Source organism: Solanum verrucosum, unplaced genomic scaffold (genome assembly GCF_900185275.1).
Source record: "Solanum verrucosum unplaced genomic scaffold, falcon-dt-bn FXZP01000277.1, whole genome shotgun sequence".
Taxonomy (NCBI): Eukaryota; Viridiplantae; Streptophyta; class Magnoliopsida; order Solanales; family Solanaceae; genus Solanum; species Solanum verrucosum.
In genome coordinates, this window is record NW_026019945.1 from 2,770,081 (window position 1) to 2,792,625 (window position 22,545).

General features: G+C 29.5%; 1 protein-coding gene and 1 pseudogene across 1 annotated transcript; one reads left to right on the forward strand and one right to left on the reverse strand.

The window, feature by feature from the left end:
* Window positions 1-4,019: 4,019 nt before the first annotated feature.
* LOC125807869 (beta-glucosidase 18-like) lies at window positions 4,020-22,453 on the forward strand (annotated as a pseudogene).
* LOC125839343 (TIR-only protein-like) lies at window positions 19,187-20,357 on the reverse strand. Its single transcript, XM_049518338.1, has 2 exons — window positions 19,855-20,357; window positions 19,187-19,295 (listed from the first exon to the last, which is right to left on the reverse strand). The coding sequence occupies exons 1-2, from the start codon at window positions 20,292-20,294 to the stop codon at window positions 19,187-19,189; spliced, it is 549 nt and encodes a 182-aa protein (XP_049374295.1). The 5' UTR covers window positions 20,295-20,357.
* Window positions 22,454-22,545: the final 92 nt, after the last annotated feature.

Here is a 22,545-nt window from a genome sequence, read left to right on the forward strand (position 1 = left end):
ACTCAGATTCCCGATAGTTTTAAATATTACTTCCTCTACCATATTTCATACTTAGGATACATGAGTTTGAATTCGTGAGATACATGTATCTATCGAATTTTAAAATCGAGATACGTATTTTATTTGTTTAAATTAATTGGTTGTAACTGATTTCCTTAATATAAGGCGGAAATCAAGGAGTGTATCTATGTTTAATTAATTTCATTTTATTATTATTTGAAATAATAAATTCGTTAATATTATTAATAAAAGACAAAAAAACATGTATATCTTGGTCATGCAATTTGATTAATTTCATTTTATTACTCTTAAAATAATAAAATTCGTTAATTTGATTTATCTATTATCAATATATGATGTATCCAACAAACAAAACACTTAGATACATGAGTATCAAACAAGTACATTCATATGTATCATAGAAGTATCTAATATTAATTTTGTGTATTTGTTATATGTGTCTAGTATGAATTTCATGTATCTATTTATATGATATAATTTTAATTTCATGTATCTTTTATATGTATCTATTATTAATTCGATGTATCAAGTATCAATATCATACATTATATTCAAAATCATGTATCTCAGATACATAGTAAACACACATATAATTATGTGTGTCTAAATATGAAATGTAATTGAAACACACGAATTTAGGAACAAATCACGACGGTGGAGTATTTATCTTATCATTAATCCAAAAAAAAGTTAAAAAAATCAAAATTCTCCCATTCTTTAAGGATTTGAATTTTTTTCTCATAGATACATATAATCTTAACTCAGATACATGAACTCTTAACTAGATACATGTACACCTGATGTGTATCCAACATTGTTGCACTTGATGTGCATCTAATGATGTATTTTTCTGTTAATTAAAGCTTGGCGTAATTATTTCATTTTGATTGGGTCGTTCCTATACTTAGATCTATTCTCGACTTGAATGTTGGCGTATGAAGAGTCAGTCCCTGCAATGAGAAATTCATGAGTGAAATGAACAAATAAATGTTGTTTGATTTAGTATAATATTGTTAATGTGTAGTACATTTAACGAGAATCATCCGATTTTAGAAATGTTCAACCATTAAAGTGTTTGAGAAACAACAAATTTAAAAATATAAAATCTAATTTGTAAATTTTTTAACAAATCCCCACTGTATCTGACAAATATTCATCATGATATGTAAATCCCCAAATCAGAAAATGTTTTAAAAATCACAATATACACGGAAAAATAAAAAAGTTTACATGTCCTAAACTATGAATTTTTGATAAGCATAACAATATATTAAAAATTGAAGTAGAAAAAAATGTACCCGTACATGTATCTGGTTAGCTTCCATTGCGTCTTGTTGAACTTAAGAGTTGGATCCTACAACCATTACAAAATGGTTATGAAAAGAAACAAATAAAAATTTCTTTATCGGAAATTTATTGTTCATTAACCATCCCTTAACAAGATTCATACCAATTTTTGAATTATGAGCCATTAAAATGGAATGGAGAAACAACAAATTAAACCCAAACAATGTAAAATTTCTAAAATCTATCGGCTAAAAAAATTTAAATGGAGAAATAACAAACTCAAACAATGCAAAAGGTGTATTGAACTGCTAAGGAAGGAAGGGATACGTGTAGGAGTGGGGAAGAAGGGGCGAGGGTGGGATAGTGTGAATAGGATACAAACGTTTTGGGATTGGGGCTGAATTTAAGAGACATAAAATTAATTTGAATTATTAATGTCCCACTAATTAAGGAGATGCAATTTTAAGATAATTATTTACTACCATTTTTTAAGGAATTGTGTATCTGATTTAATTTTCTAAAATATATGGTATATTTATTAAAAAGTGGTACTCTATATAATATTTTTAAAGTAGAGATAAAATATGTATATATATGATAGTATAGTATGTCTATATAGGTAGTTTTTCCTTCTTTTTTTTGCTGCTTTTCATTTTGTTTTTAAATGGGGTTTGAGTCAAATGTATTTATCAACACTGCTCTTCTTAATATGTATGGAAAATGTGGTTATGTTAAAGAAGCAAAGCAACTGTTTGATGAAATGCCTAAAAGAAATGTGGTGTCATGGAATGCTTTGATTTCTAGTTATTTGGACACCCACTACCCTGAAAATGCGATTATGTTATTTCTGATATCGTTGTTGTCTGCTTACTCAGGGTGTAGTTGTAGAGTAGAGGATTTCCATAAGTTGTGTTCTGACATCGTGAAATGGGATGAGATCTCCTGGAATGCAATTATATCCGGTTTCTCTAATTTTGGAGTCGCAGGAGAAGCGTTCTTCTGCTTTTCAAGAATGAGGCGGGCTGATTTTACTGCTTTACAAAATTAACATAATGGTCAAAGTTCATGTAGATTTGACTTTTGACAACATAACTATAAAATTAAACGAAGATGATCAATATTTTACAATTATTTCTCACCATATTAATATAATGGTCAAAGTTCACGCAAGTTTGATTTTTCACAACGTAGCTATAAAATTAAACGAAGATAATACTTATTTCTTGTTATCTGTCTAGACAAACTCAACGGAAATATGTGGATTAAAATGCTACAATGACCAAACTGACTGTCATACTAGTAATTAAGAATATTTGATAAACTACGAAATTGAGATGAACCCGGACAAAAACATGAAATCATTATGTTTCCATAGGAGTACGAGAAACAATTGGGGGAAGTGATTGGATTTTGGGAGTTATCCCAATCATTATCAGATGGGTGTGATTTCAAGTGTCGAACAAAAATGAACACCACACAAAAAAAAGTCAAAGACTAGGCTACTTATGTTGTGGTGATGTCAACTCAAGAAAGATTCAAGAAGCTAAAAGTCACGTGACTGCGGCCAACCATAGACGATAGGAATGACAACCCATAACTTTTAATTGTAGTATGACAAAAAACTAACACTCAACCTAACTCAATCCAACAGCTACTTCATGAGGTGAGGTCCGATATCATAAAAAAATACTCATTTAAAAACAATATGAAAAAGGGATATTTACCTTTAGTATGCTAAAAACATCCCACTTACTCAACCCTTTTCCATATATCTTCAAGAAATGCCCCTTCAATCTGAAGAAAAAACAGGAATCAAATAATATCCGAAAAGAAAATAATTTTAGTGAAAAAGTGATAAATAAAATAGAAGAAAATACTTGATAAGCTGAAGTGGTAGTTCTAAATAAAAACCCATCTGGAATTTACATATACAAATAGTAGTAAACACAGAAAAATAAGCAACTGAAATAATTAGTACTGCTATATAATTTTGTCTTTTATATATGCAGTGTAATTGTTTGATGACAGATGAACCCCTTTCAATACTCTAGCTCTAGGGTAATTTAGGCATTACGCCCTTCTTGTGGGTATGGGTGGGCTCGACTTTATTACATAATCAATAATTAATTAAAGAGTGTCATGTGCATGGACGTAGACTATCCATATAACACTTTCTTTTGGTGAGATGATTTTTCTTTCCCAAATTGTGTGTAATGTGTATACATGGGATATTGATGTACCGAACTGTCTTTTTATTTATAATAAACTATCTATATATCATTTCTTTTTAGTTCACTAAAATATTTTATATATACTACAAAGAACAACATGAATAGTTAACTAAAATGTTTTAGTAAAACCATACAAAAACATCAAGACGAGAAATCAAAGCATTCCATGACACCACATTTCTTTCAGGCATTTCATCAAACAGTTGCTCTGCTTCTTTAACATAACCACATTTTCCATACATATCAAGAAGAGCAGTGTTGATAAATACATTTGAATCAAACCCCATTTAAAAACAAAATGAAAAGCAGCAAAAAAAAGAATATTGAGAGAAAGATTAATCCATTTCAAAGTCTAATTAATTAATAAAACGGAATAAAGATGAAAAACAAAAATAAAGACGAGGACATCCCCGGCCAGGCCATCGGAGAGTCTCATCAGCAACATCAATGCAAAAAGGAAAGAAACAAGTGGTAACAAAAATGACAAGAGATTTCTCATCAGCAACATCAATGCAAAAAGGAAATAAAGACGACGACATCCCGGCCAGGCCAGGTACTGAGAAAAAGAAAACATCAACGGTCCAATCACCAACATTCATATATATATATATATATATATATATATAGCAGCACCAATACCTTCTATATATCGAGTTATACCCGTAAATATTTTTAGAAAAAGGTTTGTGGGATTAGCCTCTTCGGCGGTAGCAGCGAGGAACAACCTTAGTTGATATTTCACCATTTTGAGTCTCCTCCATAACTCGAGAAGACCATCAAAGTCTGAAGTAAGAGCAACATTTTCATCCGTTGTTTCCTCATGGATAAATCGGCATCGACGGCCGACCTTGCAATTAGCGTAACCGTATGTGTAGACCAGCTTGCAAACAGGGCAACACTACAAGAAAAAAGGCTATTAGGGCAGGGAAATCGAGTCCCTAAAAAGCTTATCCTGGTCCCTAATGAACAATAACGACCAGAAAAATCTGGTCGCCACTCGTCGCAATAGGCTTCTTCGCTAAAAGCCAATAACGACGGGTATTTATAGCTAGTCCCTAAATGCTTGTTGCGACCAGGTTTATTCTGGTCCTAAAAGACCTTTAGGGACCGCATTTCTAGTCCTTAAATTGTTGTTTGATCCATACTTTTTGGTCCTTAAAGACTTTTTAAGACAAGGCATCTGGTTGTTAAGAGCTTAATATTTCTGATCCTAAATAAATATATAATATGTTTTGTACTATTTTCTTAAATACTTTTCTATAATATCAAAATTTAAATGAAAGTAGACAAAATATAAATAATTCCATGCTTTCATATATATATATATGATTAAATTACAAAAAATGGATTAGCATCCCTATGTAGCAATGTTGCATGATACTATCACATGTTTCATTCATGGCACAAAATGTAAACAATTGCCCTACAGTCACTGCAAAATGATAACCAATTTGGGTCTTAAAATCTTGCATCTTGACTTTTAAATTCATTTTCTATTTTGGTTTGGAACTTCTAAGCTCTTCAAGTCTTCAAAACCTGTTAAAAACGCACAATGCATACTGTTAAACAAGGTTAAGACCATATAACAGACAGGGGCGGATCTTTTTATTATAAATAAAAAGACAGTTCGGTACATCAATATTCCATGTATACACATTACACACGATTCGGGAAAGAAAAATCATCTCACCAAAAGAAAATGTTATATGGATAGTCTACGTCCATGCACGTGACACACTCTTTAATTAATTATTGATTATGTAATAAAGTCGAGCCCACCAATACCCACAAGAAGGGAGTAATGCCTAAATTACCCTAGAGCTAGAGTATTGAAAGGGGTTATCTGTCATCAAACAATTACACTGCATATATAAAAGACAAAATTATATAGCAGTACTAATTATTTCAGTTGCTTATTTTTTGTGTGTTTACTACTATTTGTATATGTAAATTCCAGATGGGTTTTTATTTAGAACTACCACTTCAGCTTATCAAGTATTTTCTTCTATTTTATTTATCACTTTTTCACTAAAATTATTTTCTTTTCGGATACTATTTGATTCCTGTTTTTTTTCTTTTCAGATTGAAGGGGCATTTCTTGAAGATATATGGAAAAGGGTTGAGTAAGTAGGATGTTTTTAGTCATACTAAAGGTAAATATCCCTTTTTCATATTGTTTTTAAATGAGTATTTTTTTATGACATCGGACCTCACCTCGTGAACTAGCTGTTGGATTGGGTTAGGTCAAGTGTTAGTTTTTTGTCATACTACAATTAAACTTTGTGGGTTGTCATTCCTATCGTCTATGGTTGGCCGCAGTCACGTGACTTTTAACTTCTTGAATCTTCCTTGAGTTGACATCACCACGTCATTAAGTAGCCTAGTCTTTGACTTTTTTTAGTGTGGTGTTCATTTTTGTTCGCCTCTTGAAATCACACCCATCTGGTAGTGGTTGAGATAACTCGCAAAATCCATCCACTTCACTCCCCCAATTGTTTCTCGTACTCCTATGAAAACATAATGATTTCATGTTTTTGTCCGGATTCATCCCAATTTCGTAGTTTATCAAATGTTGGACCCCAACACTGATTATTATAATTTTTGGCGCAATGATGAAGCCATGATTTTTACTAAGAAGATTCAAAATTTTAACCTAATAATTTGAACTATATATTAGCAATGCGATCTTATCAAAAGACAAGAATCATAAGTAAATTTAATGTATAGCCTGGATTTTCTCTAACAAAAAAATTAATTAGTATATTTTCGATATAATTAAAGTAAAAGATAATTTAGTCATTAGTTTCTCTTTCTTAATTGAGAAAAACCTACTCCCCCCGTTTCATAGTGGTTTCTTATTGATCGATTCGATAAAATATGTCATGGATCACCTTTTATTATATTTACTAAGCAGGTTGGGTAAAACTTAAACGAGTCAAAAAGTAACAAATTAATAAACGAATCTTGTTTCAACCAACCCAAAAATTTACGCAAAATGAAGAAATGACTCGATCTTTGTTACCTTTGTATGGAAACTTAACTGATTTAATAAACAAAAAAACTTATCTCTAATTTTTCAAATTCAAAACATTAAAGATTATTTGAACAATTGCTCCAATTATATATTTCAGCCTTTCTGCTTCAACTACAATTGATTACATGTTAGTAATTAAGTTGATAGGTCCACAAACATGATTAAGAATAATGACTACTTTAACTTATATATTTAAAATAAAGGATTGTTTGGTTAAAATACAAAGTTATGTAGAAATTATTTCCGTTGAGTTTGATGTATATTACATATCATGTATAATTTAAAAGATGTACTTATTTTTAAAAGGGATAAGGGTTTGAAAAATACTTCAACTTTGGCCGAAATTGTTGTTATGATACTAAACTTTATGGAGGACCTTTTACCCCCCTGAACTATTTAATAGTGTATTTTAAAGGTATAATTGTGCCCACATGGACACATTACTATTTATAATTATGCATTATTTTTTATGTCCACGTGGGCAAATATATATATTTAAAATACGGTATTAAATAGTCTGGGGATAATAGGTCCTCATTAAAGTTTGATATCTTAACAACAATTTCGGCCAAAGTTAAGGTATTTTCAAACCCTTATCCCTTTTTAAAATAAAATAAATATTCTTAATTACTAGTATGACAGTCAGTTTGGTCATTGTAGCATTTTAATCCACATATTTCCGTTGAGTTTGATGTATATTACATACTCCCTCCGTCCACTATTATATGTCAGGTATACTAAAAATAGTTGTCCAAAGTTATTTGTCAATTTAAACAATCAAGAAACAATTAGTCATTTTGTTCCAATTTTGTCCTTAATAATTACATAACTACTAGTTTCAAAAAATAGTCATTTTAAAGTTACAAGACTACTTTAATGTGAAAAAAGTTGTTTTTACAGTTTTCAAAAAGTACAAATCATTTTAATAATGATTAATAGTAGGGTTATATTAGTCAAATTGCACATTATATTAAATTTTTCTTAAGAATTGTGTGTGATCTTACCCTGACAAACAATAGTGGACGGAGGGAGCATCATTATATGTATTCTTATTCCACTTCTTTATACTTCTATGTATAAGATAATGAATGCAAAATTTACGAATGTATTATTTATATTGTCAATGAGAAAAACAAGCAAACATGAATTGATCCTTAAACGTGTCAAATGATCATATAATAATGAAGCTATTTTTCTCTTTGTGTCATTACCCCTGTGATCAATGAAAACATCACATGGTAATTGTGATCTAATCACTTTGTTAATCATTTGGGTTTTACTAATCCTTTGCCTTTGATGGACTACCTGGTGTTGTAATAAGTTGGAAACTAGTGATATTTTTGTATGGTTTTACTAAATTATTTTAGTGAACTATTCATGTTGTTCTTTGTAGTATATATAAAATATTTTAGTGAACTAAAAGGAAATGTTATATAGATAGTTTATTATTAATAAAAAGATAGTTCGGTACATCAATATCTCACGTATACAAATTACACACGATTCGGGAAAGAAAAATCATCGCACCTAAAGAAAGTGTAATTATTGATAGTCTACGTCCATGCACATGACACACTCTTTAATTAATTATTGATTATATAATAAAGTCGAGCCCACCAATACCCACAAGAAGTAATGCCTAAATTACCCTAGAGCTAAAAAGGGAGTTCATCTGTCGTCAAACAATTACACTGCATATATAAGAGTCAAAATTATATAGCAGTACTAATTATTATAGTTGCTTATTTTTTCTGTGTTTACTGCTATTTGTATATGTAAATTCCAGATGGATTTTTATTTAGAACTACCACTTCAGCTTATCAAGTATTTTCTTCTATTTTATTTATCACTTTTTCACTAAAATTATTTATCACTTTTTCACTAAAATTATTTTCTTTTTGGATATTATTTGATTCCTGTTTTTTCTTCAGATTGAAGGGGCATTTCTGGAAGATGGAAAAGGGCTGAGTAAGTGGGATGCTTTTAGTCATACTAAAGGTAAATATCCCTTTTTCATATTGTTATTAAATGAGTATTTTTTATGATATAGGACCTCACCTCGTGAACTAGCTGTTGGATTGAGCTAGGTCGAGTGTTATTTTTTTGTCATACTACAATTAAAATTTATGGGTTGTCATTTCTATCGTCTATGGTTGGCCGCAGTCACGTGACTTTTAGCTTCTTGAATCTTACTTGAGTTGACATCACCACGACATAAGTAGCCTAGTCTTTGACTTCTTTTTTTGTGGTGTTCATTTTTGTCCGGCTCTTGAAATCACACCCATCTGGTAATGGTTGGGATAACTCGCAAAATCCAACCACTTCACCCCCCCCCCCCCCAATTGTTTCTCGTACTCCTATGGAAACAGAATGATTTCATGTTTTTGTCCGGGTTCATCCTAATTTCGTAGTTTATCAGATGTTGGACCCGAACATCAGTTATTATGATTTTTGGCGCAAAAGTGGAGCCAAGATTTTTACTAAGAGGATTCAAAATTATATGAAGAAGTAAACATGCAAACAAGTCAAAGGGGTTCAACATTTACTACATATACCTAATAATTTTGACTATATATAAACAATGTAATCTTACTGGCTCCGCCCATGATTTGTGCATCCATGTTATGTTGTCGACCCTCGTAACATCTAGTGTTGGGCGTGCAGGGGGTGTTAGATGCCATATTTGTTGGGGATTTAGAGCTAGCTGTTATGTTGAAATTAGCTGCCATCAAGAGAGAAGAATCATAAGTTGCCACATTTTTTTGTCATACTACAATTAAAATTTATGGGTTGTTATTCCTATCGTCTATGGTTGGCCGCACGTGACTTTTAGCTTCTTGAATCTTTCTTGAGTTGACATCACCACGACATAAGTAGCCTAATCTTTGACTTCTTTTTGTGTGGCTCACAACCTATTGGTGATGGCTTTTGTTTTTTTTTAAAAAAAAAAATACTCTGGTTCCGTTTGTGACTAAATTAAAAATCCTACTTATTTATTTATTTATGTGGACAGATTTGAAGGATTGGATTTTTTGAGGAGGGTGAAGGGGAAGAAGGTAATGTTCATAGGGGACTCATTGAGCCTTAACCAAACTCCCAAAATTATCGACCCATTGGTTTAGAGATTTTCTCACAAACACTAGCCTCAACAATATACAGACAAAGAGCTCAATATGAAAATAATTTAATAACGTATTTATCGAACATAAATGATTTTAGACCTTCTTAACATGTATTTGATCGTCAAGAACATTAGGCAGCATTTTCATAGAAAAAAAAATTAATTTTTTTTTTCATGAAAATCGCTGCTTTGGCAGTTTTTTTATAAAAAAAAATTGAAACCGCTGCCTCCGCAGCGTTTGACTTAATTTTATTTTTTTTGTTAAATTCGCTGCTTTGGCAGCGTTTTGCCTGATTATTTGTTTTTAAAATACTTTTTTCCTGATTAAATGCATATCAACAAGGCAGCGATCCAAACAAAAAAAATAAAAATAAAAAAGCCGCCAAGGCAGCTATTTCAAAAAAAAGGAAAAAAATTCTACGAATAGCAGCGATAATAGCAGAAAAAAGGAAAAAGAATTTTGGAGGCTCCTTCGATCTTAAAGAGTCTGTCATGTATTTTTTAATAGATACTAATTAGGAAGGGGTTCTGATAATTAATTAGTACTCTATTCAAGAATAATTACTACTATCCTAAACTGAGATAAATATTTTTAAAAATCACAATAAATAATTTTAAACAAAGAAAATAATTTGAACCAATTATTTTTCTTTAAATTTGAACATATTTTAATTGAGGGTGTAGGTTTTTCTCAATTAAGATCATTATTTTCATATTTTAAAAAATAGAAAAATATGAAGAAGTTTACGAAAAATATAACTCTTCATAAAACACCTACCAAATTAAACCACAATTCTTTCGAATATGAAATTGTTTCTTTATAACCTAATAATATTTTGAGCAAATAGAGAAAGCTCTAAAGATGGGAAAAAAGGCTAAATTTTTCAAATCAATAATGAACTTCCACTGCTTTTTTTATTGGAACTTCATCAAAAAAGAACAAGGAGATGTTTAATTTCTACACCATGAAGGTATTTTTTATTTTTTTTGTTCTTGTTTGACTATCGAAGGAGAATCTTGACGTAATTATTAATAAAGTTGAAATTTTGTGACCTATGTATATGACTATAAGGTCACAAGTTTGAGTTGTGGAAACAAATATTGCGTACAATAGATCCTTATGGTTCATACTTCATAACAAAAGCTTAGTGTTCATAACGAAAGTTTAGTACACACTAGATATGGCTAAAATTCATTTTTTTTAAATGCAGGAAAGCCTTCAAAGAATATAATTGAAGAGATAAATCAGATGGATATTGATTGGGTGAGTTTTATCATGCACAATTGTTATTATTTCTTGTTTTAAATTAATTTTCTTTCATTATTTGTTTATAGCAAATAATTTGTGTTGCTCAACATTGGACACGTAAGAATATAAACACTTGTTTTAATTATTCTATCTAGGCCACTGAAATCTACTTTCCCCAGAAAATAATGGTGGAAATCCTCATCAGATTACCTGTCCAGTCTTTTCTTCGATTTAAATGTGTTTCAAATTTTTGGAAGACATTGATCACCTCAGACCACTTTAAGGGAAGGCATTACAATCATGCTAAGAATAATAATAAAATTCTTATTACTCGATGGCTTCCTGATCATACGGCTTCATATTATTGTTCTTCTTTATCATCGGCTCAACCATTACAAAAGCTTGGTAGTTGCCCTTCAAATAATAAACCAAACAGGTATAAAGTATTATGTTGTTGTGATGGTTTGTCTCTTTTGCATTATCATTATGAGTATTTACTGTGGAACCTGTCACAAATGAATCAATACAACTTCCTTATATTGATTACCATGAGTCAATCCGTAGCACTTTCGGATTGGGATATGATTCGATTAGTGATGACTATAAGATTTTTAAGATTGACAGCATCGGTGGTGATGATTCCAGACCACCCAGTAAAATTCTTGCACTAAAGAGTGGTTCTTGGAGAAAAATTGATAACCATCCTCGTATCTTTCATAATTCTACATATCGTGATTACCCTTTGGCATTTGTTTCTGGTGCATTTCATTGGTTATGTAAGGATAATGTAAACAAGTATTTTATGATTTCGCTTAATATATCAAGTGAGGTGTACAGAGAGATACAGTTGCCAGAGGGAATTTGTAATATTCCCAACATGAGGTTTATCAAACGAGATGTTTCGGTAATAGAAAGAATGCTTTGTGCTTTTTGTAGTTGCCTACATGCAGGGTCGGGCACTTTTAAGTTATGGGTGATGAAAGATTATGATATCAAGGAATCTTGGACTATATTATATAGTATACAAGACAAATATATCTATCACAATATTAGCATACCGAAATATATATTTGCGAAAGATCAAATACTACTCATCTACAATTATGGTGTTTGTCGTGGGTATAGGACATCCACAGGACTATTTGAACTGTTTCCTGCACATCATGGAATTCAATAAGGATTAGTTTACATGGAAAGATATCTCGATCTTTTTATAACTATTTTGTATGTTTATAGAATTTTTGAGATACATGTTCATCATGGTTAATGAGATTATATCCGTTCCCTACCTATGTTTTACTGATTTTTATATATTATGTCCTCCATTTCAAACATTTTGGTTTGTTCTGAATTGATACGTTAAGAAAAAATATTGAATCGTGTTATCTTAATCTAAGAACTATTGAAGAAGTAAATCAATTAAATGTCATTGAAAGAGACGTTTACAAATCAATTTTAATGTGGTGGGCTAGAACTATAATAGAGGCTAGTAGCCTAGTACTCCCCATCTCAAATTGTCTATCGTATTTTTTTTTACACATTCTCTTAACAAATATATTGATTAGGAAGGATTTTGATAATTAATTAGTACTCCATCCAAGAATAATTACTATTATCCTAAACTTCTAAACTGATAAATAATTTAAGATAATTATTTTTAAAAATCACAACAGATAATTTTAGATAAAGAAAATAATTTGAGAAAACAATTTTCAACACTAGATCATTTGAGAGGGAGTAGTGTTTTCCTTTCAATTTTTATTTTGAAAGAGAAACTAATAACTAAATTATCGTTTACTTTAATTTTATAGAAAATATACTAATTAATTTGTTAGTTGGAGAAAATCCAGGCTATAAAATCTTCTAATTAATGATTCTTGTCTCTTGATGGCAACTTTTAAGATTTTTAATTTAACTTACCAGCTGGGTCAACCATTAGTGTCCCCCTAATTACTTTTTTTTTCTTTTAATTTTGTTCTTATCTAAACTTAATGTGATATATTGAGAGATTAAAAGATTAAAATACGAGATTAACGTGTTTTATCTTTTGAAGTGAGGAGGTGAATTTTATATTTTAAAGTAACAAAGGTGTTTTACACGTTAAAATTCTCCTTGAGGTGACACTTATATTTTTGAACTTTTCAAGAAAAAAAATGTTATTTTTTATATTTAAAATAATCTAACTTTTAAACTTTTTATCTTATCATTCATGCATAATTTCAGTGTCACGAAAATTGTCATCACTTGTTTTAAGCTAAAAATTTCATCAATTTTACTTCTTCTTTTTTTTTCAATTTTCAAGCCTAATTAAACAAGTTAACATAAAAGAAAATAAAGTAATAAAGGTTATACTCAATAAAGGAAAAAAAGACAATTTCTAAAAGTTTTTTGGTTGGATTATAGCAAATTCTAATAGGTATGAAAAATAAAACGATTTGAAGAATATATAACAACTAATAAAGAAGTAATAACGGATTATACAACAACAATAACAATAATAACATATTTAATAAAATTCTACAAGTCGAGTCTGAGAAAGGATAAAGTGAACACAAACTTTGTCACTATCTCATAAAAGTAGAAAAACTATTTTTAAAAAACCTTCGATTCAAATATAACAAGTCATAGCACATGACAAAGAAAACGATACCGAAAAACACATAGAAAGTAATAAAGGGTGAATTAAACTTGTAAATCCTTTTTATTAATAAAATATTTTCTATATATAAAGTGTACAACTCAGCTGTGGATATATTTTATTCAGAAATATGTCAAAATAATTAAAATATAAACCTCAAATAATTCAATATTCCTTTCAATTATTACTAGTAATTAATTAATCATTTTATTACTAATCCTATAAATACAACTTAGGCTCTATCTTAAATTATGACCAAAAAAAAATGAAGTTCTCCTATTTTATTTTTCACCTCTTAATATTGCAACATGTTTATTCAAATAGTATCATTAATTGCCAATTAGGAGAAAATTGCTTGGAAGAAGAAGTGAAGAAATCAGAATTTCCAGATGGTTTTCTATTTGGAACTTCAACTTCTGCATATCAAGTACTTCATACATCTTTCACTTTTAATTTTTGTTGTTTGGTGATAGAAATTATCCGTCATTAAAATATTCTAGTATGTTTCTCTTGTTTTGTATATACAGTCAAATCTTTGTATAACAATTAATATCGTCTGTTCAGATATTTTTGGGGTGTACATTATTGTTAAGAATATGAAAGATTGAAATGATTCCACATGAAACATGATTGACTAGATCTGACAATCATCGATCTTCGTTGAAAATGCACATGATGAACATTTAATTTGTGTTAGATTGAAGGAGGATATATTGAAGATGGAAAAAGTCTTAGCAATTGGGATGTTTATTCTCATACAAATGGTATCTTTCTAACATTATTTTCAGTTAATTTGTATAAAGATCTCTAATATATGTACCCAATTAAAAAAAAGTTCTCTAATATATCCCTTTTGTATAATCTAATAATAATGCATCTATTTTTATTTAATTTTTGGTTTAGGTAGCATAAAAAATGGAGGAAATGGAGATATAGCTGATGATCATTATCATCGTTACCTGGTAATAATAAAATTAATTATGTCATATATATATAAATTTAATTAAAACATACATCATATTGTCTTTTAATTAATTTGTTTTAAATAATTAATTAATTGTTATGGGCAGGAAGACATTGACATAATGGAGTCTCTTGGAGTAAATGCCTATCGATTTTCCATTTCTTGGAGTAGAGTTCTACCTAGTATGTTTCTTTTTCTTTCTTTCTTCATTATAACTTATTGTTTGTACTCTCTCCGTCCACTTTTATTTGTCATGTTGTGTTTTTCGAAAGTCAATTTGACTTATTTTCAAAGTTAAATTAGATTACATTAATTCAATTTTTTAAACAAAAAATTTAGATATTCAAAAACTATACGAAAAGTACTATATATTGCAATTTTTTATATATCAATATGATGATTAAATATATCCTAAAATGTTAGTCAAATTTTTTAAAGTTTGACTCTAAAAATGGAAAGTATGACAATTAATGGTGGACGGAGGGAGTATTAATTAAGAAAGTGAGCTTGAGTCTAATGGATCGAAAAGTTAGCTCGAGAGGTAAGAATAATTTAAAATAAGATATGAATGACATAATATGGGAGCTGATCTGAGGACTAACAAAAATAATCTTAAGTCATTTCAATTGGACTCATAAACCATACAATATATCTCTGGATCATCATAGGGTACTTTCATATATCCACACAAAAAAAAGTCTTTCTGTAATGGATGACCCTCGAAATCATAATATATTCATAAATTGTGCATATTTTCTAAACAGATGGGAGCTCCGGACCCATGAATCCTGCTGGAATAAAGTTTTACAATAATATCATTGATAATCTCTTACTCAAAGGTGAATTTTTATATATTAATAATATACATAACACATTATTTAATCTTATATAGAGTTGATCAAAATCAAGATTACTATAAAGTAATATTAGTAGGTTATTAAAATATATATGGCAGGAATAACACCATTTGTGACAATTCATCACAATGACTATCCTCAAGAACTTGAAGAAAGATATGGGGCATGGCTTAGTCCGTTCATGCAGTAAGTTTTATTTATTCACTCAACCGCTTAAATTAAAAATAGTCAGCAATAATATAATATATGTATCACTAGAGGCAGAATTAGGTGGAGTCCGTAGATTCTATATTTGTACTGAAAAATTAAATAAAGGGGGAAAAGGACAAATATATTCCCGAACTACCGTAAATGGTATGCAAATACCCTTCGTCATATTTTTGGGACATTGGTGCCCCTGCCGTCTAAAAATTAGAGCATATAGATCCTTTGTACTAACGGACATACATGTGTCATAATCTTATCCACAAATCCAACATTTATTAAATATTCGATCGACGGATAAGATTGTGCCACGTGTCCCTATTTAGTCTTCCGTTAGAGTGAAGGACATATGTGTTCTTGCTTTTAGACGGCAGGGGCACCAATGTCCCAAGAGTATGACGGGGGGTATTTGCATACCATTTACGATAGTTCGGGGGTATATTTGTCCTTTCTCCCTTAAATAAATATATATGTATATTAACTTGGGAACCCAACAAAATTGATTGACTGTTCAATGGTACTATGGAATTAATAACCCCGAAACTCCTAATCCTAACTCTGCCTCTATGTATCACATATGTATAACCGTGTATACAATCAATATATATCTACTTATACTGGTTAAGAAAGTAAACAGTGAATTCAATTGACGTTAGATATAATTTTGAGTTTTTGTAGGGAAGAGTTTGTACACTTTGCATCAACATGTTTTAAGAATTTTGGGAATAGAGTGAAGTATTGGGCTACTATAAATGAGCCCAATTTATTTTCAGAACTAGCTTATATGAAGGGAATATTTCCACCAGTCCATTGTTCTCCCCCTTTTGGAAAATGTTCTTGTGGTAATTCAGATATTGAACCTTTACTTGTTGTCCACAACTCAATTTTGGCCCACGCCAAGGCTGTCAAAATTTATCGTGACCAATTTCAGGTAAGTATCCACGTTTACTTTCATTTTATTCTATTTAAAAAAGAATGATATAATATATAATTAACGATCGAGCAGGTGGAACAACATGGAATGATAGGAATGGTTGCGAGCGCGTATATGTATAAGCCAATGACAGATGATGAAGTTGACAAGAAAGCTGCAACTAGAGCTTTGACGTTTCATGTGGCTTGGTACGTATGTATTACACCAAATATTCACATAAAAAAAAACTTACATTATACCAAAATTAAGCTAATATATACACTAATAAATAAGTGGTAAAATGTGTATAGAAGATATTTATCATGCATTACTTGATTTGATGCAAACACTGAATGTAGATAAAATATTTTTGCTAAACATCAACTACATTACATGTAATAATTAAGGTGTCAATAGATGTATTGGATTGAATTTAGAAAGATCAATATGAGCTGAGTAAATAAATGAACGGATCAAAAATTACTTAAATTAAAATGAACTAAACGTGGTTCATCCGTTTAACTCTTACGATGTTTTAATTTCTTTGTTTGTATTCCTATGATTCGTTTAAGTACTTTTTTATGACTATATATAAATAACATATCAAACTCTTAAAATGAATTGAACGGGTTAATGACCTACCAAACTTGGATAAACTAGGCAAATAATATTTTTATGAGCTGATTTTGTCGTCCTAATAATAATACGATATTTTTTAAATGAACAGGCTTCTTGATCCTCTAGTACATGGAGATTATCCAATAGAAATGCGACAATATCATGGGAGGAAATTACCAAGATTTAGCTATGAAGAAAAATTGCTTATAAAAAACAGCATGGATTTTATAGGAATTAATCATTATTCAACGTTGTTTGTCAAGGATTGTCTTCATTCAAATTGTACGTGCATGCATGAAAATAATCCTACGTGTAGCCATGGTGAAAATCATGCAATCTTAGGATTTTTGCTCACTTCTGGACAGAATAAAGATGGTGAATTCATAGGAGATCCGGTAAGATATTATTCATATTAACAATATTGTTGTCTTCGTATGATTTATAGGGTCGTTGAATCGTGATATTCCCTTTTTTGATGAGATGATGAGAAGTGTATTTTGATTTGATACCAAAATCATTTCCATCACTACAATAATCAAACTTGAATAAGAGTAATTATGTCTGTTATATAATTTTAACTTTATATATGCAGTGTAATTTTTGAGACAGATGAACCCTTGGTAGGCTCGACTTTATTATATATAATCAATCTAATGCTTGTGAATTGTGTACATGTGCATGCACATAGACTATCTATATAACACATTTTTTGGTGCGATTCTTTTTTGAATCACGTGTAACTTATATATGTGGAATATTGATGTACCGAATTACTATCTTTTTATTTATAATATGGTGATATATGATAGTAATAAATTAAATTGTTTTTTTTTCAGATGGGAATGCCTGGATTGTATGTGGTTCCACAAGGCATGGAGGATATTATTGATTATATTAAGAAGAGATACAATAACATGCCTATATTTGTGACTGAAAATGGTAAATGTTAATCTCCTTAAATTGTAGAATTTTTCACACATTATCATGGATATTTACGTAATTAAAAGTATGTAATAATTTTTTTATATTCAGGGTATGGTTCAAATGATAATCAAGAAGGGGGATATGACTTGGACAAAGACATTAATCGAATTAAATTTCACAAAGCATACCTGACATCTTTGGTTCGATCAATAAGGTATTTCTATCGATAATTATTAGTTAGGAGATTTATATATAAGTCTATTTATAGCGAAAATGAATTTGCAACGACCACGATTCATGTAATTATGAATTTATGATGGAACAGGAATGGTGCTGATGTGCGTGGTTATTTCATATGGAGCTTAATGGATAATCTTGAATGGAATTTTGGTTACACAATAAAATTTGGGCTTTATTATGTTGATCCACTTACGTTGGATCGAAGCCCAAAACTTTCGGCCCATTGGTATCACAATTTTCTCACCAATAATAGACAAGCAAAGAAATCAATATAAGGAGTTTAATTTTTTATTTTTATATTTTGGCAATATATGTTAAATTTTTGGTTTATTTAGAATTATTTTACATTTAATTTTTGAAGAATTGTGCAATTAAATTTTGAATGAATAAATATATATGGTATTTAGAAAATACGTATGTAATGTATTAAGTTATATTTACAAAAATAATTGTTTATACATGTATCTCTTAAATAACATACGCAAAAAAATAAATTACTTTCTATTTGTGGATTTTACTAAAAAAAATTTAATTCGGGATTTGATTTCCATAATCTATTGCAACTTAGCAGACTTTAAAATGTGTTCGGTATGAATCCAATTTTTCTCCTTAAACATAAGAAAAATGTTGAACATGCTACAACAATTTGAAAAACAGAAGAAGTTAAAAGGACATAAATAAATTAAGAAAACATTGAATAAATTTTATTGGATGAACTTTGGACATGTTACAACAATAAAAAAAAAATCTGCTTGTTAATTATATATAGTTCACTAAAATATTTTAGTAAAACCATACAAAAACTGATAACTTATTCAAAACAATAAATTCATGTTAATTAGCTTTCCTTTTTTTAAAAATAAAAATAAAATTGATATTGTATAGTTATGGTATAATTAATTTTATGGGATTTCTGATTATCTGAGCTTCTTCAATTTCAATCAAACTCTCAATGACAACATCAGCTGCTTTTGTCACCACATCAGACCAGTTCCTACAAACAACATTAAATTGTCGAAAATTAACGAAAGTAACTATAGTTAATTTACACTTTGTAATTAATTAAGTCGATAAATCCACAAGCAAGATAATTAAGAATGAGTACTTTAACTTATATACATTGAAGGGTTGTTTGGTTCAAAGACAAGTTATATAGAAAATATTTTTATTGAGTATATAGTTTGACATATTACATAATATCAGTATACAATGTATAATTCAAAAGATTTACTAATTATATATTCTTATTTCACCTTCTATAGTTCAATGTATAAAATAATATAAAGGGATTTCTGCATAACTTTATGCGTGTATTATTTATATTGTCAACTTAAAAACAACCAAACATTTTACAAGCCATATTGTTGAATTTGATGCATGTAATTGGAAATAAACAATGTATCATTTAATACAAAATTTTATACATATATCTAAATTTTCATAGTTTGTACTTAGCTAGGTTCATTTTAAAGGTAACTCAATAATAAGTAAAATCAAACAATCTAAAATCTAAGGTAAGTAACGTGCTATAATATATTAAAGATGATACGTACCCTTTATTTGAGTCGAAATCAAGTCCAACGGTGTGTTTAGCCTCATCAAGTGCCAAATTAAACCTCTCGATTTCTTTTGGTCCAAGTTGAATATTATTACTCTTACCAACACGAAGCTCAGAAGGTTTCACATCGCAAAAAATAGGAATCAATTTCTTTTTTGATTCGACAAATAGAGCCAATTCATGTAAACAAAAATATGAATCACAATAACGTGGTGAAAAAACAGCAACACCAATTTTGCATTCATCAATTGCACTATCAATTTTCTCAAATAATTTGTCACCTGGCTTCATGTTTTTGTTGTCTAAAAATGAATTAATCCTTAAACGTGTCAAATGATCATATAATAATGAAGCTATTGTTCTCTTTGTGTCATTACCTCTGTGATTAATGAAAACATCACATGGTAATTGTGATCTAATCACTTTGTTAATCATTTGGTCTTTGCTAATCCTTTGCCTTTGATGGACTAATTGGCGTTGTAATAAGTTGGAAACTAGTGATGAACGTTGCATTTTTTTCGATTTTTTTTGAATATTGGAATGTTGTTTTGCTAAATTTGTGTTTCCTTGTGGTATTTATATAGGTGGCTGTATTTCTACAAATGGGTTGTTTTTTCTTCTTTTTTTCGTTTAGAGAAAGTTATACATGTGAACATGGAATATGTTTGGAGTTTACTAGTACTTAATAATAATATATGAGTGCTTGTAATTTTTTATATTACGAAGAATTGTGATGGGATGAATATGTTCTTGTATTTTTAATCAGATATTTCGAATGAAAGTTATTCTAGAATAAAAAAATTGTTAGAGTATTTTCCTTTTTAGTGGTTCTTAATTAGACATACAAATTTGAATTAATTAGAGCTATAAAAATGAATACATGATATAAGGTGGAAATAAAATACTGTAGATTTTTTATAGTGAAAGGAGAAATTCTAAGGAAGGAAATGTTGACTAAGAATTGAACTTGAACTTCATATAAGGGGTCGTTGGTCATGAGACAAGGTAAAAATATGACATCTTATAATTAAGTTTGAGATTAAATTAATATTTTTTTAGTTAAAGATACAACCAATTCCATAATAAAATTTATACCTCAAAGTTGGTGTTATTTTATCCCACCTAAGAGATGAGATAAATTAGTTACAGAATTTCATGATTATAATTTTGAAATAACTTTGTTCATAAATAAAATGACCCTTATAAATTATGATAGAATTAATAAGTTTTCGCCTTTATTAGTCAAAAGTCTAGAGTTCGTTTTATCAAAATTGCGAGCATCGAAGATCGAATAGAAAAAAATTGAATTGTATTTTTTTGAAAGTGAAAGGAGAATTTCTAAGGAAGGAATGTTGAAGAAGATTGAATTTTACTCAGGGTATAACCGTGTGATTTGACAGGTGACAATAAAAGACAAAGGAATTTGATAAGTTTGATTATTTTGACCTCTTCTCACTTCTTAATTCCTTGTCTTGTTTTTTTTTTTTCCAAATACAAGGAAGTTCTTTGGAACCTTCAAAAACGTTTGGTAGACCCTTAAGACTCTATAATGTTTAAACAATATAAATAACGTGGGTCATGGTACAGTGGTGAAATATAATTAGTTTATTCTTAATTAGAGATCGTGAGTTCAAGTAGGAGAAAATTTTGTTGGGAGCGTCACCCCGAAAGAATCCTACATTACATTGTGCATAATCCGAATTTAGTCGGAGCTTCAATTCGCATTCCGTAAGGAAACTAAAAAAAAAGGTAAATCAATATGAATAATTTGCATTGATGTTAATTAATATCACCACAAATTAATTATTGACCATAAATACCATTACCACAAAGTTAATTAGTTCCAAATTTAGCTGTAATTTTTGAAATACAAATATTTTGGTAAACAAATTTGCATGTATTCTATGAAATAACTAATTTTAAATACGCCGAATTTATGTAATATACATATATATATATATATACATATGTGTATGTATTGATGATTAATAATGCATTAGTTAATAGTCAAAATAGTGAAATACACGTTTTGTTTTGGTTCATTTTGCATTATTTATGGAAAGTCAATTCTGACTAGAGACTTGTCTTGAGACTAAATTTAGTGTGATTAAAGCTCTTAACGCCCATGGGGTGATAAAAAAATTTGGGACTTATGCCTCAGTAGATGGGATAATAATATATATTGGACAATGCATGTGTTTAATATTTTTATACTTAAATTTGGGAAATTAATATATAAATAATTACTTATTAAAGATCTTTTATAGTCTCTCTACGTATCTCACCAAAGTAAAGGTAAAGTTTTTGTACAATTCACTCTTTTCAAACCTTACTTATAGAATTATATTGAATATGTTATTGTACTTATTAACGATCTTTTCTAAATTGATGGCAATATTAACCACTAGCTTATAGAGAAGCTATACCTTCAAGATATAACCGGTAACCAATAAGGGATTGGAATGATGGAGTGGTAGTACTCTTTCATTGTTACTTTGAGGTCTCGACTCACGAGTTTGAGTTCCCCTAAGGAAGGCCGGTACATTGTCCTTTTTGTTAGGGAGCGTTTTACCCTCCAATATAGAAATTTTTGACACAAATTCAAATTTAGTAAGACTATATACTACGTTTATCAAACACTGAATAGAAAACCAACAAGATAAATATATAACTGGTAAAGATAAGT